Source organism: Aspergillus candidus, assembly GCF_002847045.1.
Source record: "Aspergillus candidus strain CBS 102.13 unplaced genomic scaffold BDW47scaffold_83, whole genome shotgun sequence".
Lineage (NCBI taxonomy): Eukaryota > Fungi > Ascomycota > Eurotiomycetes > Eurotiales > Aspergillaceae > Aspergillus > Aspergillus candidus.
The window spans coordinates 62,965-77,469 of record NW_020194088.1 but is presented as its reverse complement, the minus strand read 5'-3'; the positions used below and the strand labels follow the sequence as shown (position 1 = coordinate 77,469).

The window sequence follows — 14,505 nt, the reverse complement described above, 5'->3', positions numbered from 1 at the left end:
ATTTTTTTCCTTTTCTTTTCCATGAGTATCTAATTGATTGATCTGCATATTTTCTTAAAAAATTTAACCAGGATACATGAGAATAGATAGACAATTGATCAGAAAGATAAAGGAACACCTGATATCGAGACAATCCATGGAACTGCCATGACGGAATCCAAACTTGTCTCACTCAGGAAAAATTTTTTCCTTTCGCGGTGAAGACCCGGGGCGGAATTAGTCATGGTCCCCGCGACCGGTGAGCCCACGGCCCAATCACATCCCCCGGGCCCCTCCGCTGGTTCACAGAATTTTTGTTTCTGCCGTTCCCGATCCGATGCTGGAGGATTCCCGCTCTGGTTCTTTTTTTCCTCCTCTTCTTCTCTCCTCCCTCTCTCTTCTTCCTCCTTCTCTTTTTTTTTTTCTTCTCTCCTCTCTCCTCTCTTCTGCTGTACCCATACCCTTGCAAAAGCAGCAGAAGAAGAGTTCTTGTCATTGCAATTCGACCCTCCATACCCACGGTCTTTGCTAAAGAATCTTGGAAAGCTGCTGATGCTACGGTAGAGTGTTCCCTTATACAGATCTTGTCCCCGCGAGGACCTTTGCCCCTCCCCCCACCATTCGCCCGCAATGCCTCAATCCGAGGATGTCGCCGTTCCCTCGAGCCCTCTGTCCGGAGGGCCCGTGGCGTACACTCAGGCCAACAAGGAATTGTATCCCCTGCCCTCCTTGAAGAACACCAATGGCGCGGTGATCCCGCCCGCCTCCTCGCGAGTCCGAGGAAGCAGTGGGAAGATGTTTGCCCTCGAGCTGGAAGATGGAACCGTCTACCAGGGCTACAGCTTTGGTGCGGAGAAGAGCGTGTCCGGTGAATTGGTCTTCCAGACGGGGATGGTGGGCTACCCGGAATCCGTCACCGATCCTTCTTACCGGGGTCAGGTTCTGGTCGTCACCTTCCCGCTCGTGGGTAACTACGGTGTTCCCTCCCGGGAGACCATGGATGAGCTGCTCAAGACGCTGCCCAAGCACTTTGAGTCGACGGAGATCCACATCGCCGCTCTCGTCATTGCCTCCTACGCGGGCGAGGATTACTCGCACTTCCTCGCTCAGTCGTCCCTGGGGCAATGGCTGAAGGAGCAGGGCGTCCCCGCCATGCACGGTGTGGACACCCGTGCCCTCACCAAGCGCATCCGTCAGAAGGGTAGCATGCTGGGTCGCATGCTGCTCTCCAAGTCCGATCGGGAGGAGGCCCCCACAGAGAAGGACAGCTGGAGGCCCGTCTTTGAGGAGCTGGACTGGGTCGATCCCAACGTGAAGAACCTCGTGAGCGAGGGTAAGTTACTACCAATCAATGCAGAAAGAAATAAAGGAATCCGATCTGACCGTCTTTCCCAATAGTCTCCATCAAGGAACCCAAGCTGTACTCCCCGCCCGACAATGTTGCCCTCAAACACCCTTCGGGCCGTCCCGTCCGCGTGCTCTGCGTGGACGTCGGCCTCAAGTTCAACCAGCTGCGGTGCCTGCTGGCCCGTGGTGTCGAGGTCCTCGTGGTTCCCTGGGATTATGACTTCCCGACCCTGGCTGGTAAGAACTACGACGGTCTGTTCGTCTCCAACGGTCCCGGTGACCCCGCCACCCTCTCCAAGACCGTCGAGAACCTGTCCAAGGTCCTCGAGGAGGGCCGTACGCCCGTCTTCGGCATCTGTCTCGGCCACCAGCTGATCGCCCGCTCGTCCGGTGCGCGCACCGCGAAGATGAAGTTCGGTAACCGCGGCCACAACATCCCCTGCACCAGCATGATCTCGGGCAAATGCCACATCACCTCGCAGAACCACGGTTATGCCGTGGACGCCGCCAGCCTCACGGACGGCTGGGAGGAGCTGTTCGTCAACGCCAACGATGGCAGCAACGAGGGTATCCGCCACCTGAACCGCCCCTACTTCAGCGTCCAGTTCCACCCGGAAAGCACCCCCGGTCCCCGCGACACCGAGTATCTCTTCGATGTGTTCATCAGCACCATCCAAGACACCCTCGCTTCCCCCGACGCGCTGAACAAACCCGTGTCGTTCCCCGGAGGCACCAAGGAAGAGAACATCAAGGTCGCTCCCCGCGTCTCCGTCAAGAAGGTCTTGATCCTGGGCAGTGGCGGTCTGAGCATTGGTCAGGCCGGAGAGTTCGATTACTCGGGCAGTCAGGCCATCAAGGCCCTGAAGGAGGAAGGGATCTACACCATTCTGATCAACCCCAACATCGCCACGATCCAGACTTCCAAGGGCTTGGCCGACAAGGTGTACTTCCTCCCCGTCAACGCGGACTTTGTGCGCAAGGTCATCAAGCACGAGCGCCCCGATGCCATCTACGTCACCTTTGGTGGCCAGACCGCCCTCCAGGTCGGTATCCAGCTCAAGGATGAGTTCGAGTCCCTCGGCGTCAAGGTGCTCGGTACCCCCATTGATACCATCATCACCACCGAGGACCGCGAGTTATTTGCTCGCAGCATGGAGTCGATCAACGAGAAGTGCGCGCAATCGGCGTCCGCCTCCAGCCTGGAGGAGGCCATGCGGGTGGTGGAGGATATCCAGTTCCCCGTCATCGTCCGTGCCGCCTACGCCCTGGGCGGTCTCGGGAGCGGTTTTGCCGATGACATGGACCAGCTGAAGGACCTCTGCACCAAGGCCTTTGCTGCCAGCCCGCAGGTCCTGATTGAGAAGAGTATGAAGGGCTGGAAGGAGATCGAATACGAGGTCGTCCGCGACGCCCAGGACAACTGCATCACCGTGTGTAACATGGAGAACTTCGATCCCCTGGGTATCCACACCGGTGACTCCATTGTGGTCGCCCCCTCCCAGACGCTCTCGGACGAGGACTACAACATGCTGCGTACCACGGCGGTCAACGTGATCCGTCACCTGGGCGTGGTCGGCGAGTGCAATATCCAATATGCCCTCAACCCGTTCTCCCGGGAATACTGCATCATTGAAGTCAACGCCCGTCTGTCAAGATCCTCCGCGCTTGCCTCCAAGGCCACCGGCTATCCTCTGGCGTTTATTGCCGCCAAGCTGGGTCTGGGCATCCCCCTCAACGAGATCAAGAACTCCGTCACCAAGGTCACCTGCGCGTGCTTCGAGCCGTCCCTGGATTACTGCGTGGTGAAGATCCCCCGCTGGGATCTCAAGAAGTTCACCCGTGTCTCCACCCAGCTGGGTTCCTCCATGAAGAGTGTCGGTGAAGTCATGGCCATCGGTCGCACGTTCGAGGAGGCCATTCAGAAGGCCATCCGCTCCGTGGACTTCCATAACATGGGCTTCAACGAGACCAACGCGCTCATGTCCATCAAGGGAGAGCTGCAGACCCCCTCGGATCAGCGTCTCTTCGCCATCGCCAACGCCATGGCGGCCGGATACAGCGTCGATGACATCTGGAAACTCACCCAGATCGACAAGTGGTTCCTCAGCCGACTCAAGGGCCTGAGTGACTTTGGCAAGCTGATGTCGTCTTACAATGCCAACACGGTGCCCAAGCTTTGGATCCGCCAGGCGAAGCAGCTGGGTTTCTCGGATCGCCAGCTGGCCAAGTTCTTGAGCTCCAATGAACTGGCGGTGCGTCGACTCCGTGTCGAATCCGGCATCATCCCCATCGTCAAGCAGATTGATACCGTTGCGGCCGAGTTCCCGTCGGTGACCAACTACCTGTACCTCACCTACAACGCTTCAGAGCATGACGTGGCGTTCGACGATAACGGGATCATGGTGCTGGGCTCTGGTGTCTACCGTATTGGATCTTCGGTCGAGTTCGACTGGTGCTCCGTGCGCACGATCCGCACCCTGCGTGAACAGGGCCACAAGACGGTCATGGTCAACTACAACCCCGAGACTGTGAGTACCGACTATGACGAGGCCGACCGCCTGTACTTCGAGAACATCAACCTGGAGACCGTGCTCGACATCTACCAGCTCGAAGCCTCGAGCGGCGTGATCATGTCCATGGGTGGTCAGACGCCCAACAACATTGCGCTGCCCCTGCACCGCCTCAACGTCCAGATTCTTGGTACCTCCCCGGAGATGATCGACGGTGCCGAAAACCGGTACAAGTTCTCGCGTATGCTGGACCGGATTGGCGTGGACCAGCCGTCCTGGAAGGAGCTGACCAGCATTGAGGAGGCCACCGGCTTCTGCAACAAGGTCGGCTACCCCGTGCTGGTCCGTCCCTCGTACGTGCTCTCGGGAGCGGCCATGAACACCGTCTACTCCGAGCACGATCTGGCTAGCTACCTGAACCAGGCGGCCGACGTGTCCCGGGATCACCCCGTGGTCATCACCAAGTACATCGAGAATGCCAAGGAGATTGAGATGGACGCTGTGGCCCGCAACGGTGTCATGGTTGGTCACTTCATCTCCGAGCACGTGGAGAACGCTGGTGTCCACTCCGGTGATGCCACCCTGATCCTGCCCCCGCAGGACTTGGATCCCGAGACCGTGCGCCGCATCGAGGAGGCCACCAGCAAGATCGGAAACGCGCTGAACGTGACCGGCCCCTTCAACATCCAGTTCATCGCCAAGGACAACGACATCAAGGTCATCGAGTGCAACGTCCGTGCCTCTCGGTCGTTCCCGTTCGTGTCGAAGGTGATGGGCGTTGATCTGATCGAGATGGCCACCAAGGCCATGATCGGCGCGCCGTTCACCGAGTACCCGCCCGTCAGCATCCCCAAGGACTACGTCGGTGTGAAGGTGCCTCAGTTCTCCTTCTCGCGTCTGTCCGGCGCGGACCCAGTTCTGGGTGTGGAGATGGCGTCCACGGGTGAAGTGGCCTCGTTCGGTCGCGACAAGTACGAGGCGTATCTCAAGGCCCTCCTCTCTACCGGCTTCCGCCTGCCCAAGGCCAAGGTCCTGTTCTCGATCGGTTCCTATAAGGAGAAGTTGGAGATGCTGCCGTCCATCCAGAAGCTGCACCAGATTGGGTACTGCCTGTTCGCCACCGCGGGTACCGCCGATTTCTTGAAGGAGAACGGCGTCCCGGTCAAGTACCTGGAGGTGCTTGCGGGCCAGGAGGACGACATCAAGTCGGAATACTCGTTGACCCAGCACTTGTCCAACAACCTCATCGATCTCTACATCAACCTGCCCTCGAGCAACCGATTCCGGCGCCCGGCCAACTACATGTCCAAGGGTTATCGCACTCGCCGTATGGCCGTCGACTACCAGACGCCCCTGGTGACGAACGTCAAGAACGCGAAGATCCTGATCGAGGCCATCGCCCGCAACTACTCGCTCAACGTGCAGACCATCGACTATCAGACTAGCCATCGGACCATCATCCTTCCGGGCTTGGTCAACGTCGCCGCCTTCGTGCCCGACCTCGTGACCCCGAGCTCGCCCAACTTCGAGCGGGTGACCAAGGCCTCGATCGCGGCCGGATTCAGCATGATCCGTGTCATGCCCGTTGGCGTTGACGCCTCGATCACCGATGCGCGGTCGTTGAAGGTTGCCCAGCAGACTGCCCAGAAGTCTTCGTTCTGCGACTTCAACTTCTCGGTTGTGGCCACCTCGACCAACGCGGAGCAGATCGGCCAGGTGACCGGCGATGTGGGTTCCCTGTTCATCCCCTTCAACCACCTGTCCGGGAACATCAGCAAGGTCGCGGCGGTCACCAGCCACTTCGGCGCCTGGCCTTCGAGCAAGCCCATCATCACCGACGCCAAGTCCACCGACCTGGCCTCGGTGCTGCTGCTGGCCAGCCTCCACAGCCGCAACATCCACGTGATGAGCGTGACGTCCAAGGAGGACATCCACCTGATCGCGCTGAGCAAGGAGAAGGGCCTCCGGGTGACCTGCGATGTGTCGATCTTCTGCCTGTTCTTCTCCCGCGACGACTACCCGCTGTGCAGCTTCCTGCCGTCGGCTGAGGACCAGAAGGCTCTGTGGGAGCATCTGGCGACCATCGACGTCTTCTCCGTCAGCAGCGTTCCCTTCCAGCTCGCCGGTGAGAAGGCCTCTCCCGTGGCCGGTATTGCCGAGTCTCTGCCTCTGCTGTTCACCGCCGTTGCGGAGGGTTGCCTGACGGTCGACGACATCGTGGCGCGTCTCTATGACAACCCCAAGAAGATCTTCGAGCTGCACGAGCAGGCCGACAGCTCCGTCGAGATTGAGGTCGACCGCCCGTACCAGTACCAGTCGGCGGATTGGTCCCCTCTCAACGGCAAGAGCGTGCGCGGCTCCGTCCAGCGTGTGATCTTCCAGGGCAAGACGGCCTGCCTGGACGGCGTGGTCTCTCCCGACGCTCCCAAGGGTGCCGACATGTCCGGCCACCGGATCATGCCGGCGTCCCCCTCTGTCAAGGCCATGTCTCCTATGGTGCATGGCCGCACGGAGCCGTTTGACCGCCGCGGCTCGATCTCGGGCACTCCCGGCCGGCAACTGCGCAAGGGGCTGGACCAGGGCATTCCCGCCACCAGCGAGCTCGGACCGCCTCTCTACAACGTCCCGCAGGTTGCGTCGCAGCTGACGCAGATCCTGGCGCGTTCGCCGTTCAAGCAGAAGCACGTGCTGTCCGTCAACCAGTTCAACCGCTCGGACCTGCACCTGCTCTTCACCGTCGCGCAGGAGATGCGCCTTGGTGTGCAGCGGGAGGGTGTGCTCGATGTGCTCAAGGGCCGCGTCCTGTGCACGCTCTTCTACGAGCCTTCCACGCGGACGTCGGCGTCGTTCGACGCCGCCATGCAGCGTCTGGGCGGCCGGACCGTGGCCATCGCGACGCAGCACTCGTCCACCCAGAAGGGTGAGACGCTGCAGGACACGATCCGCACGCTCGGCTGCTACGCGGACGCCGTGGTCCTGCGTCACCCGCTGCCGACCAGCATGGAGACAGCGGCGCAGTTCTCGCCCGTGCCGATCATCAACGGCGGCAACGGCAGCGTGGAGCACCCCACGCAGGCGTTCCTCGACCTCTTCACGATCCGCGAAGAGCTGGGCACGGTGACGGGGCTGACGATCACGTTCACAGGCGACCTGCGGTACGGCCGGACGGTGCACTCGCTGATCAAGCTGCTGCAGTTCTACGACGTGCGCGTGCAGCTGGTGGCGCCCAAGGACCTGTCTCTGCCGGAGGAGGTGCGACAGCAGGTGATCGCGTCTGGGCAGCTGGTGGTGGAATCGGAGGAGCTGACGCCGGAGATCGTGGCGCGGTCGGACGTGCTGTACTCGACTCGGGTGCAGAAGGAGCGATTCGTGGATCTGGGCCAGTACGAGCGTCTGAAGAACAGCTTCGTGATCGACAACGCGCTGCTGAAGCATGCTAAGAGCCACATGGTGGTGATGCATCCGCTGCCGCGGAACATGGAGATTGCGGAGGAGGTGGACTTTGACCAGCGGGCGGCCTATTTCCGACAGGTTAGTTTTCTTTCTCTCCCCCTGGTTTCGACGATTTACTAATGTGATGTATAGATGCGATATGGGCTGTACTGCCGCATGGCCTTGTTGGCGTTGGTGTTGGCGCCTTAGCTTGTGGATGAAGTCTGTGGCCCAGATGGTTGTTGCATTCCGCCAGATTGTTTGGTTGAAGAATGCCGTCTCGTTAGCTTTGTAGTTTCGCTTGGAAGTTTTTAGTCCTTGTGATATAGATTAGATGAATTTCCTACATAACTTATTTTATGTATGGTGTATTGTGTGTATTTGTGTGGTGTGTGTTATGTGTGTTATGTGTGTTGTGTGTGTTGTGTGTGTTGTGTGTGTCGTGTTTTACGTGTGTTGTGTGTTGTGTGTTCTTTGCGTTCAGTGTGTTTTTTGTGTGTGTTTTGCATTTGGCGTGTTTTGTGTTCTGTTTGGCGTTCATTCTTTCATTCTTTCTTTTCTTATTGATTGTCATCTGGCATGGCATCAGGCGCAGGATATGGATATGATCTGGCATGATCTGGGATATGGATATGGATATCATATGGGATGGATGGATGGATACTACGGGATACCCAACTTATAACGGACGGATTGGCGTTGTCGACAATGGCGACTGGACTACAATATCCACCATTGATAATATCATTTTTACTTTTTTATACTTATTCTTTACTTTGTTGTTGACCTGAAGAGATATCAGATACTATCCAAAAGTACTGTATACTATACTATACTATACTATACTATACGCGATCTACCCGATAAAGAATCTAATAGGCCAATCATCCACCACAATCACTCCATCGACACTTTGATGGCGTGATCAGAGGAACTTCACCTTGTTGACTTCGCTTTATCTCTTGTTTCAAATCTAATAGAAGAGAATAACTGGATAGAAGGTGGTATCCACTCCACAACCCCGATCTCGTCATCGCGGGACCCCATTGCTCATCGTACCTAGTATCTACTTAGTATTTACTACTTACTACCAAGATGCAGTAGTAGTATTGCTCCAGACGATGGATGAAATCATGCTTCTCCGCAAGGATCAACATGATTGATACGCTATCGAGGGGTGGTTATCGCGCGAGGGGTGGTGGTGATGGTGTGCTGCCATGTGGTTCTTGCTTTCGCTCTAAAGATTGTTGTAATTATCTGCAAGTTGGAGAATTCTTACTTCACTTTCGCCTCTTATATGATATATTCGTCTCTCTGGAATAAAAACTGATCAATTGATTTGATCAATTGACAATTACATTACTGGACAATGTCACAACCACAGGAGAAATCCAAATCAGACGACCCCTGGGCTAAAAGCCCCAACACCTCCAGCGAGAGCACCCTCGGAGACGCAGAACACCAGGCGATCAATGAGAAGGCTTTGCTACGGAAGCTTGACTTGCGACTTCTTCCACCGTTGACTATTCTGTATTTGTTGTCGTTTTTGGACCGGAGTAATGGTATATCTCCTACGCAGACATCACAGGTGGGATGAAGGCTAACGGAGTAATAGTGGGAAATGCCAAACTGGAGGGGCTAACGGAGGATGTTAATATGAGTGCGTTCACCCATATAACACTATACATACGATATCTACTAACATACAATGTTAAAGCCGGAAACCAATACCTCACCGGTCTAACCCTCTACTTCATCGCCTACGTCGTCTTCGAAATCCCCTGCAACATCATCCTCAAGCGGACGACACCGCGGATCTGGCTCCCGACGCTCACGTTGATCTGGGGGATTGTGGCGACCTTGCTGGGCGTGGTGCAGAATTACCCTGGGTATTTGGTTTCGCGAACGGGTATGTCTCTTCTCCCGTCTGACGGAGGCCCAGGAGGAAACTGACAGACGTAGCGCTGGGCATCGCGGAAAGCGGCCTCTTCCCTGGGGTGGTCTTCTACCTGTCCATGTGGTATAAGCGGAATGAGCAGCATTATCGCGTGGCGTTGTTCTTCAGCGCGGCGTCGTTGGCGGGGGCTTTTGGGGGGATTCTCGCGTGGGTATGTATGCACGGTCCGGAGTACATGAAGCAGACTCCACTGACTGTATTGGATAGGGCATCGCTCATATGAAAGGCGTCGGCGGGTATAGCGGCTGGCGATGGATCTTCATTCTGGTATGTTACTGTAGCCAGATAATCTGATCTGATACTAATGAGAACAGGAAGGTCTCTTGACGGTGGTCATGTCGTTGGTCGCCTATCTTTGGGTGTACAACTACCCTTCGACGGCAGAGTTCCTGTCGGATAAAGAGCGCGCGTTCATTCAGTATCGACTGAAGACGGACAATGACTCGATCCGAGACGAGGCTTTCTCCTGGTCTGCTGTGCTGGATGCCCTTCAGGATCCCAAGGTGTGGCTGTATGGGCTGGGGTTCCATACTATGTCTCTTCCACTATACACCCTGTCGTTATTCCTGGTAAGACTCCCAACCTTCCATAGCACTACCTCACGTTAACAAAGGATAGCCCACCATCATCAAAGAACTCGGCTACACCTCCGCCGAAGCCCAACTGCTCTCCGTCCCCCCCTACGCCGCAGCCTTCGTCCTCACCATCATCATCGCCATCCTCTCCGAAAAGACCCAGCGTCGCGCCCCCTTCATCATGGGCTCCTCCATCCTCGGCTGCATCGGCTACATCATGCTCCTATCCGACCCCCGCCCCGGCGTCTCCTACGCCGGGACCGTCTTCGCCGCAGCAGGCATCTACCCCGCGGTGGCCATCGTGCTCTCCTGGCCCGCGAACAACGTCTCGGGCCAGACGAAGCGCGCCATCGCCAACGCGATGCAGATCTCCATTGGCAACCTGGGGGCGGTGATGGGCACGCAGCTGTACCGGACGGAGTATGCCCCGCGGTACTTTGTGGGTCATGGTGTTGCGCTGGGGTATTTGATTGCTAACGTGGGGGTTGTGTCGGTGTTGTGGTGGGTTCTGCGAAGGGAGAATGCGAGGAAGGCGGAGGTGAGGGAGAGAGAGGGGATCAGTGTGGAGATTGGGGATATCAGTGATGAGAAGAACGGGTTCCAGGGGGATAGGGATGTGAGGTGGGTTTTTCAGACTTGACATATCTATACGGAGTACAATCCATCTTGTTGGATAGTTGAGAGATCATTGTATGGTGTAGATGTAGATGGTAACGGGGACTTCCATGAGTGAATTCGCCGTTCAGTCACGGCCTTATCTTTTCTTCTTTTCCTCTCCTCTTTCTGTTCTTCTTTCTTCCTTCTCCCTTCTTGTCTTCTCATCTCGTCTTCTCTTCTCTCCCTCTCTACACCTGACAATTCTACCTCTTCTCCTCCATCTCTCAATCCCACTTCTACTGTCTCCATCTCCCATCGTCGAACCCTACCTACTACACAACACCATGCTTCGATACATCTACCTCAAAACCATCGCCCTCCTCCTCCGCACCCTCTCCCGCCTCACAAGCCCCATCACCGCCCACCCGGACGAAATCGAGCACATCCCGTCTCGCGATCCCAACCGCACCATCAGAATCCACATCTACCACCCTCCTCAAAGCAACCAAACCAACAGCCAACGCATCCTCCTCAACTTCAGCGGCAGCGGCTTCGTCATGCCCGCCCACGGCCTCGACGACCCTTTCTGCCGCCGCATCAGCACCACAACAGGCTACACCGTCTTCGACGTATCCTACCGCACAGCCCCGGAGTACCCCTTCCCAGCAGCCCTCAACGACGCCGCCGACGCCGTCGCCTGGGCGCGCAGCCGCTATCCCAACGCCCGACTCGCACTCAGCGGCTTCAGCGCCGGGGGCAACATCGCCGCCGTCACAGCGACCACCACATCCACCACAACAGACACGCCATTCTCGCATCTCATGCTCTTCTATCCCGCGGTCGACATGCGCGCGTCTAACCCCCCCAAGACAGCCCCGGACTCATCCGCCCGTCCGCTCCTACCCAACTGGATCCTCGTCTTCTTCGTCCGCTGCTACATGGCTGGATTCAGGGAAGAGGATGTCCCCTCTGCGCTGGCTGATCCGAGAGTTTCACCTGCGTTGGCTGACCCTGCGCGGTATCCGCCTGTGTGTGGGATTGTGACAGCAGCGCAGGATACGATGGCGCTTGATGCGGAGAGTCTGGCGGGGAGGATCGAGGCGGCTGGAAGGTCGGTCGTTGTTTGTGAGAGGATGGAGGGGGTGGGGCATGCTTGGGATAAGTTTGTTAAGGATGAGACAGACGGGGAGGGAGGAAGTGGGGAGAGGGGGATCCCGTGGGTGAGGAGGGAGAGGGCGTATGGGATTGCGGTGGAGGTTTTGGGGAGGTAGTTTCTCGTTCTCGTTCTCTTTCTTTCTTCTTTGTGGTGTGTTTTATCGATGGTGTATTATTGTGGTTCTTTGTTTCTCACGTGTTTATGGCGTTGCCGATGGAGGTACTTGCTGGGTGGGGTTCTCTGTCTTCGAAGAATAGAGACTACTGCTGGAGTGGGATAAACGGAGGATGGGGTGCGACGGCCGAAGTACAGTATCAATATTAATATCAATATCAATATCAGCATTAGTATCAGTTCATTTGAATAGCTGGTCAAAGTCCTAGAGAATGGTATCTCATGGCTAGAGCTGTCCGACACGAGTAGATCATACATGCTAGAGCGAGGTCGAGTCCAGGTCGGACAGGACTCGATACTGGGTACATACACTCTGCGAAGCTATCCCATCATAGCTTCATAGAAGTTGAGCAAAGATCGTCCAATTACACAACAATAGGTAACTGGATTGTATGATGGTCAATGCCATATATAATAATAGATAATAATAGATAATAGATCACCCCTTCGCAGCCTCCGCCAACCCCGAAATCAACGACTCCGACCTCGTCATCTTCGGCCTCTCCCTCTTATCCTCCCCATTCACCCCCAACCCCTTGGCCACCAGATCCCCAAAGTCCACCCCCACCTCGGACAGCATACCCGCATGGCTGTGCACAATCTCCAGACACTTGTCCCAGACGCTGGTGCCGCGCTGGACGCTGCTCAGCTGCCGCGTGAGCAGCGTGTTGAACCCTTCGAGCTGCCGCATGGCCCAGCCGATGCAGGCGCTGCTCATGGCGGGCGAGAAGCATTGCTGGTAGATGCTGATGGTGTTTTTGATGAGCACGAAGTAGACGTAGGAGATTTGGAAGATGTAGAGGGGGAGGTCGCCTTCGAAGACGCATGCCCTGGATGATGTTAGTATGGTATGTCTGATGCCTGTTGCAGATTTGATGAGGGGAGGTAAAACATACCGAATGCGTTTGGTGACTACGTCGGACCGTGCGTCCAAGTAAGCCTCGCGCGCTTGGTCCTCGAAGCCTAGCCGGCTCAGCCAGGATACCTTCCGCTGGGTCGCTTGCGGGAAGGAAGGCGTGTCGACCAGCGCCCGCACCAGCACGTCTGCCAGCTTGGCGGCTCGCTCGTCCACCTTGGTGTTGATCACGTCCTGCGCAAACGAGTTGCCCCGCAGGCCGCGCGCCAGCTTGCGCAGCCGCTCAATGTTGGCCACCGACTCCTCGAACCGCTGCAGCGCGATGTCGATGTCCAGGTCGTCGACCTGCGACTCCACCCAGCGGAGATTCTGCTGCTTCCCGTCGACGTCGATCCGCAATTCCGGCATGTCGCGACTGTCGTCCCCGGCGTCGGCGGCCTCGGGTGGGGGGAGGAAGACGGACTGGCGTCGGCCCATGAACGCAAAGGGGTCGGTGGTCTTGCTCGCGGCCTCGGTCTCCGTGCGCAGCGTGCGACGCAGGTCCTCTACCGTCTTGCGGAACGTCGCTAGGAGCTCGGCCTTGGCCGTGCTATGCCGCTTGTCGTGGCGGTAGGTGAACGGCTTGGCGCCCACGCGCACGCTGATGGCGTTGGTGATGCCGCGCTCTTCGGCCTCCTCGCGGGCCGGCCCGCTGCCGAGGTGGGCGCCCAGATCGATCATGTCGATGTCTTGCAGGGGCCAGCACTCTTCGGCCACGAGCTTGGTCGGCACGGGGCCGCGGTGGTTCGGGTTGCTCTGGTCGACCCGCTTGCGTTTCTTCGCGGCCACCAGCAGATGGTCGTTGAGCAGCACGATGTGGACGGGCCGTCGCGGCTTCCACGTGGCAGAGTCCAGCTCGGCCCAGTTGCCCGTCTCCATCACGATATGCCGCCCCGGCACCACGGGGAGGAACTTCTGCGACCCCTCGACGGTCTTCCACAGCGTCTGCAGCTGGACGTTCCACATGCTCTCCAGGTTGGCAACGGAGCTGCGGTTCCCATTGCGCTTGGGTAACGGCTCGTCCGGGGACAGCGACATGGGGTTCGGGGACGTGCCCACCGCCGTCTGTCCGAGGGCCGTGGTCAACTCGGCCATCAACGCCCGGAGCGTGCGCATTTCACTCTTCAGCTTATCGGCTTCCTTGCTGATCTTGATGAACTGCGTGCGGTTCTGGTATACATTCTGCTGGAGGTCGGTCGATGTTCGGTTCTTGACCTTTCGTAGAACCTTTTGGTAGTCCTCGATCTCCTCTTCCGAGGCCTTGGAGAGAAGATTGGCCACGTCTAGGGAATATATCAATGAGCCGCCCGTATTTCACCAACTAGAGGGTGTGGAAGTAATGATGTTCTCACATTTATCGACCGGTAAACTAGGATCCCTCAATGCGTCGAGGTCCACCTGCGGGGGCCCCGACGGTTCCATGGACGGTTTCCGGCTCACCTCCGGCGGGGTGAGGCCGTACCCGACCGGCAGGGCTGGCAGCCCCGGCACCGGCGGCGCATTGGCATCGAAATCCGGCAGTTGGTTGAATCGCGTGGAATACCGTCGCTTGACCAGATCGGAGGTCGCATTCTCTTTCGGCGGACCACGATCTCGCGACCCTGAACTGGTCGAACCGGTCCGTTGGCTAGGATCACCCTTGCCGTTCTGCGGCAGCGGATCCGAGATGGGTTTAGGGGCACTGATCTGGGGACGAGGACGGCGCGACTTGCTTCGCAGGGTTAAACCGCGTCCTTCCATGTTGACTGTTGAGGGGAAGAAAGATAAGAAAGACAATGAGGGATGAGGAAGGGGTTGTATCAGGACTGGATCCACTCTGGAGATCGGAGAGAGAGAGAGAGAGAGAGAGAGAGAGAAAGAGAACTACGTAAGCGGACGGAAGA

The 14,505-nt window shown here is 57.4% G+C and overlaps 5 protein-coding genes across 5 annotated transcripts; 4 read left to right on the top strand and 1 right to left on the bottom strand.

Moving 5' to 3' along the window:
* The first annotated feature begins 400 nt into the window (after positions 1 to 400).
* BDW47DRAFT_90672 (bifunctional carbamoylphosphate synthetase/aspartate transcarbamylase) lies at positions 401 to 7,549 on the top strand. The gene is made up of 3 exons (XM_024820191.1): positions 401 to 1,312; positions 1,378 to 7,367; positions 7,422 to 7,549. The coding sequence occupies exons 1-3, from the start codon at positions 610 to 612 to the stop codon at positions 7,476 to 7,478; spliced, it is 6,750 nt and encodes a 2,249-aa protein (XP_024667675.1). The 5' UTR covers positions 401 to 609; the 3' UTR covers positions 7,479 to 7,549.
* Positions 7,506 to 7,987, top strand: BDW47DRAFT_90668 (uncharacterized protein). The gene has a single exon (XM_024820190.1). It carries the CDS (start codon positions 7,603 to 7,605, stop codon positions 7,951 to 7,953), a length of 351 nt encoding a protein of 116 aa, XP_024667674.1. The 5' UTR covers positions 7,506 to 7,602; the 3' UTR covers positions 7,954 to 7,987.
* Positions 7,988 to 8,637: 650 nt separating this feature from the next.
* On the top strand, positions 8,638 to 10,440 carry BDW47DRAFT_129763 (allantoate permease family MFS transporter; the record flags this gene model as incomplete). The annotated part of the gene is made up of 7 exons (XM_024817030.1): positions 8,638 to 8,830; positions 8,884 to 8,928; positions 8,986 to 9,177; positions 9,231 to 9,376; positions 9,433 to 9,492; positions 9,540 to 9,794; positions 9,844 to 10,440. 7 exons carry the CDS (start codon positions 8,638 to 8,640, stop codon positions 10,438 to 10,440), a joined length of 1,488 nt encoding a protein of 495 aa, XP_024667673.1.
* Positions 10,441 to 10,513: 73 nt separating this feature from the next.
* BDW47DRAFT_113594 (Alpha/Beta hydrolase protein) lies at positions 10,514 to 11,860 on the top strand. Its single transcript, XM_024814453.1, has one exon. The coding sequence runs from the start codon at positions 10,526 to 10,528 to the stop codon at positions 11,666 to 11,668; it is 1,143 nt and encodes a 380-aa protein (XP_024667672.1). The 5' UTR covers positions 10,514 to 10,525; the 3' UTR covers positions 11,669 to 11,860.
* A 306-nt stretch (positions 11,861 to 12,166) lies between these two features.
* BDW47DRAFT_134970 (exocyst subunit EXO84) lies at positions 12,167 to 14,414 on the bottom strand (the record flags this gene model as incomplete). Its single annotated transcript, XM_024818212.1, has 3 exons — positions 13,975 to 14,414; positions 12,624 to 13,905; positions 12,167 to 12,557 (listed from the first exon to the last, which is right to left on the bottom strand). The coding sequence occupies exons 1-3, from the start codon at positions 14,360 to 14,362 to the stop codon at positions 12,167 to 12,169; spliced, it is 2,061 nt and encodes a 686-aa protein (XP_024667671.1). The 5' UTR covers positions 14,363 to 14,414.
* Between the last annotated feature and the right edge of the window lie 91 nt (positions 14,415 to 14,505).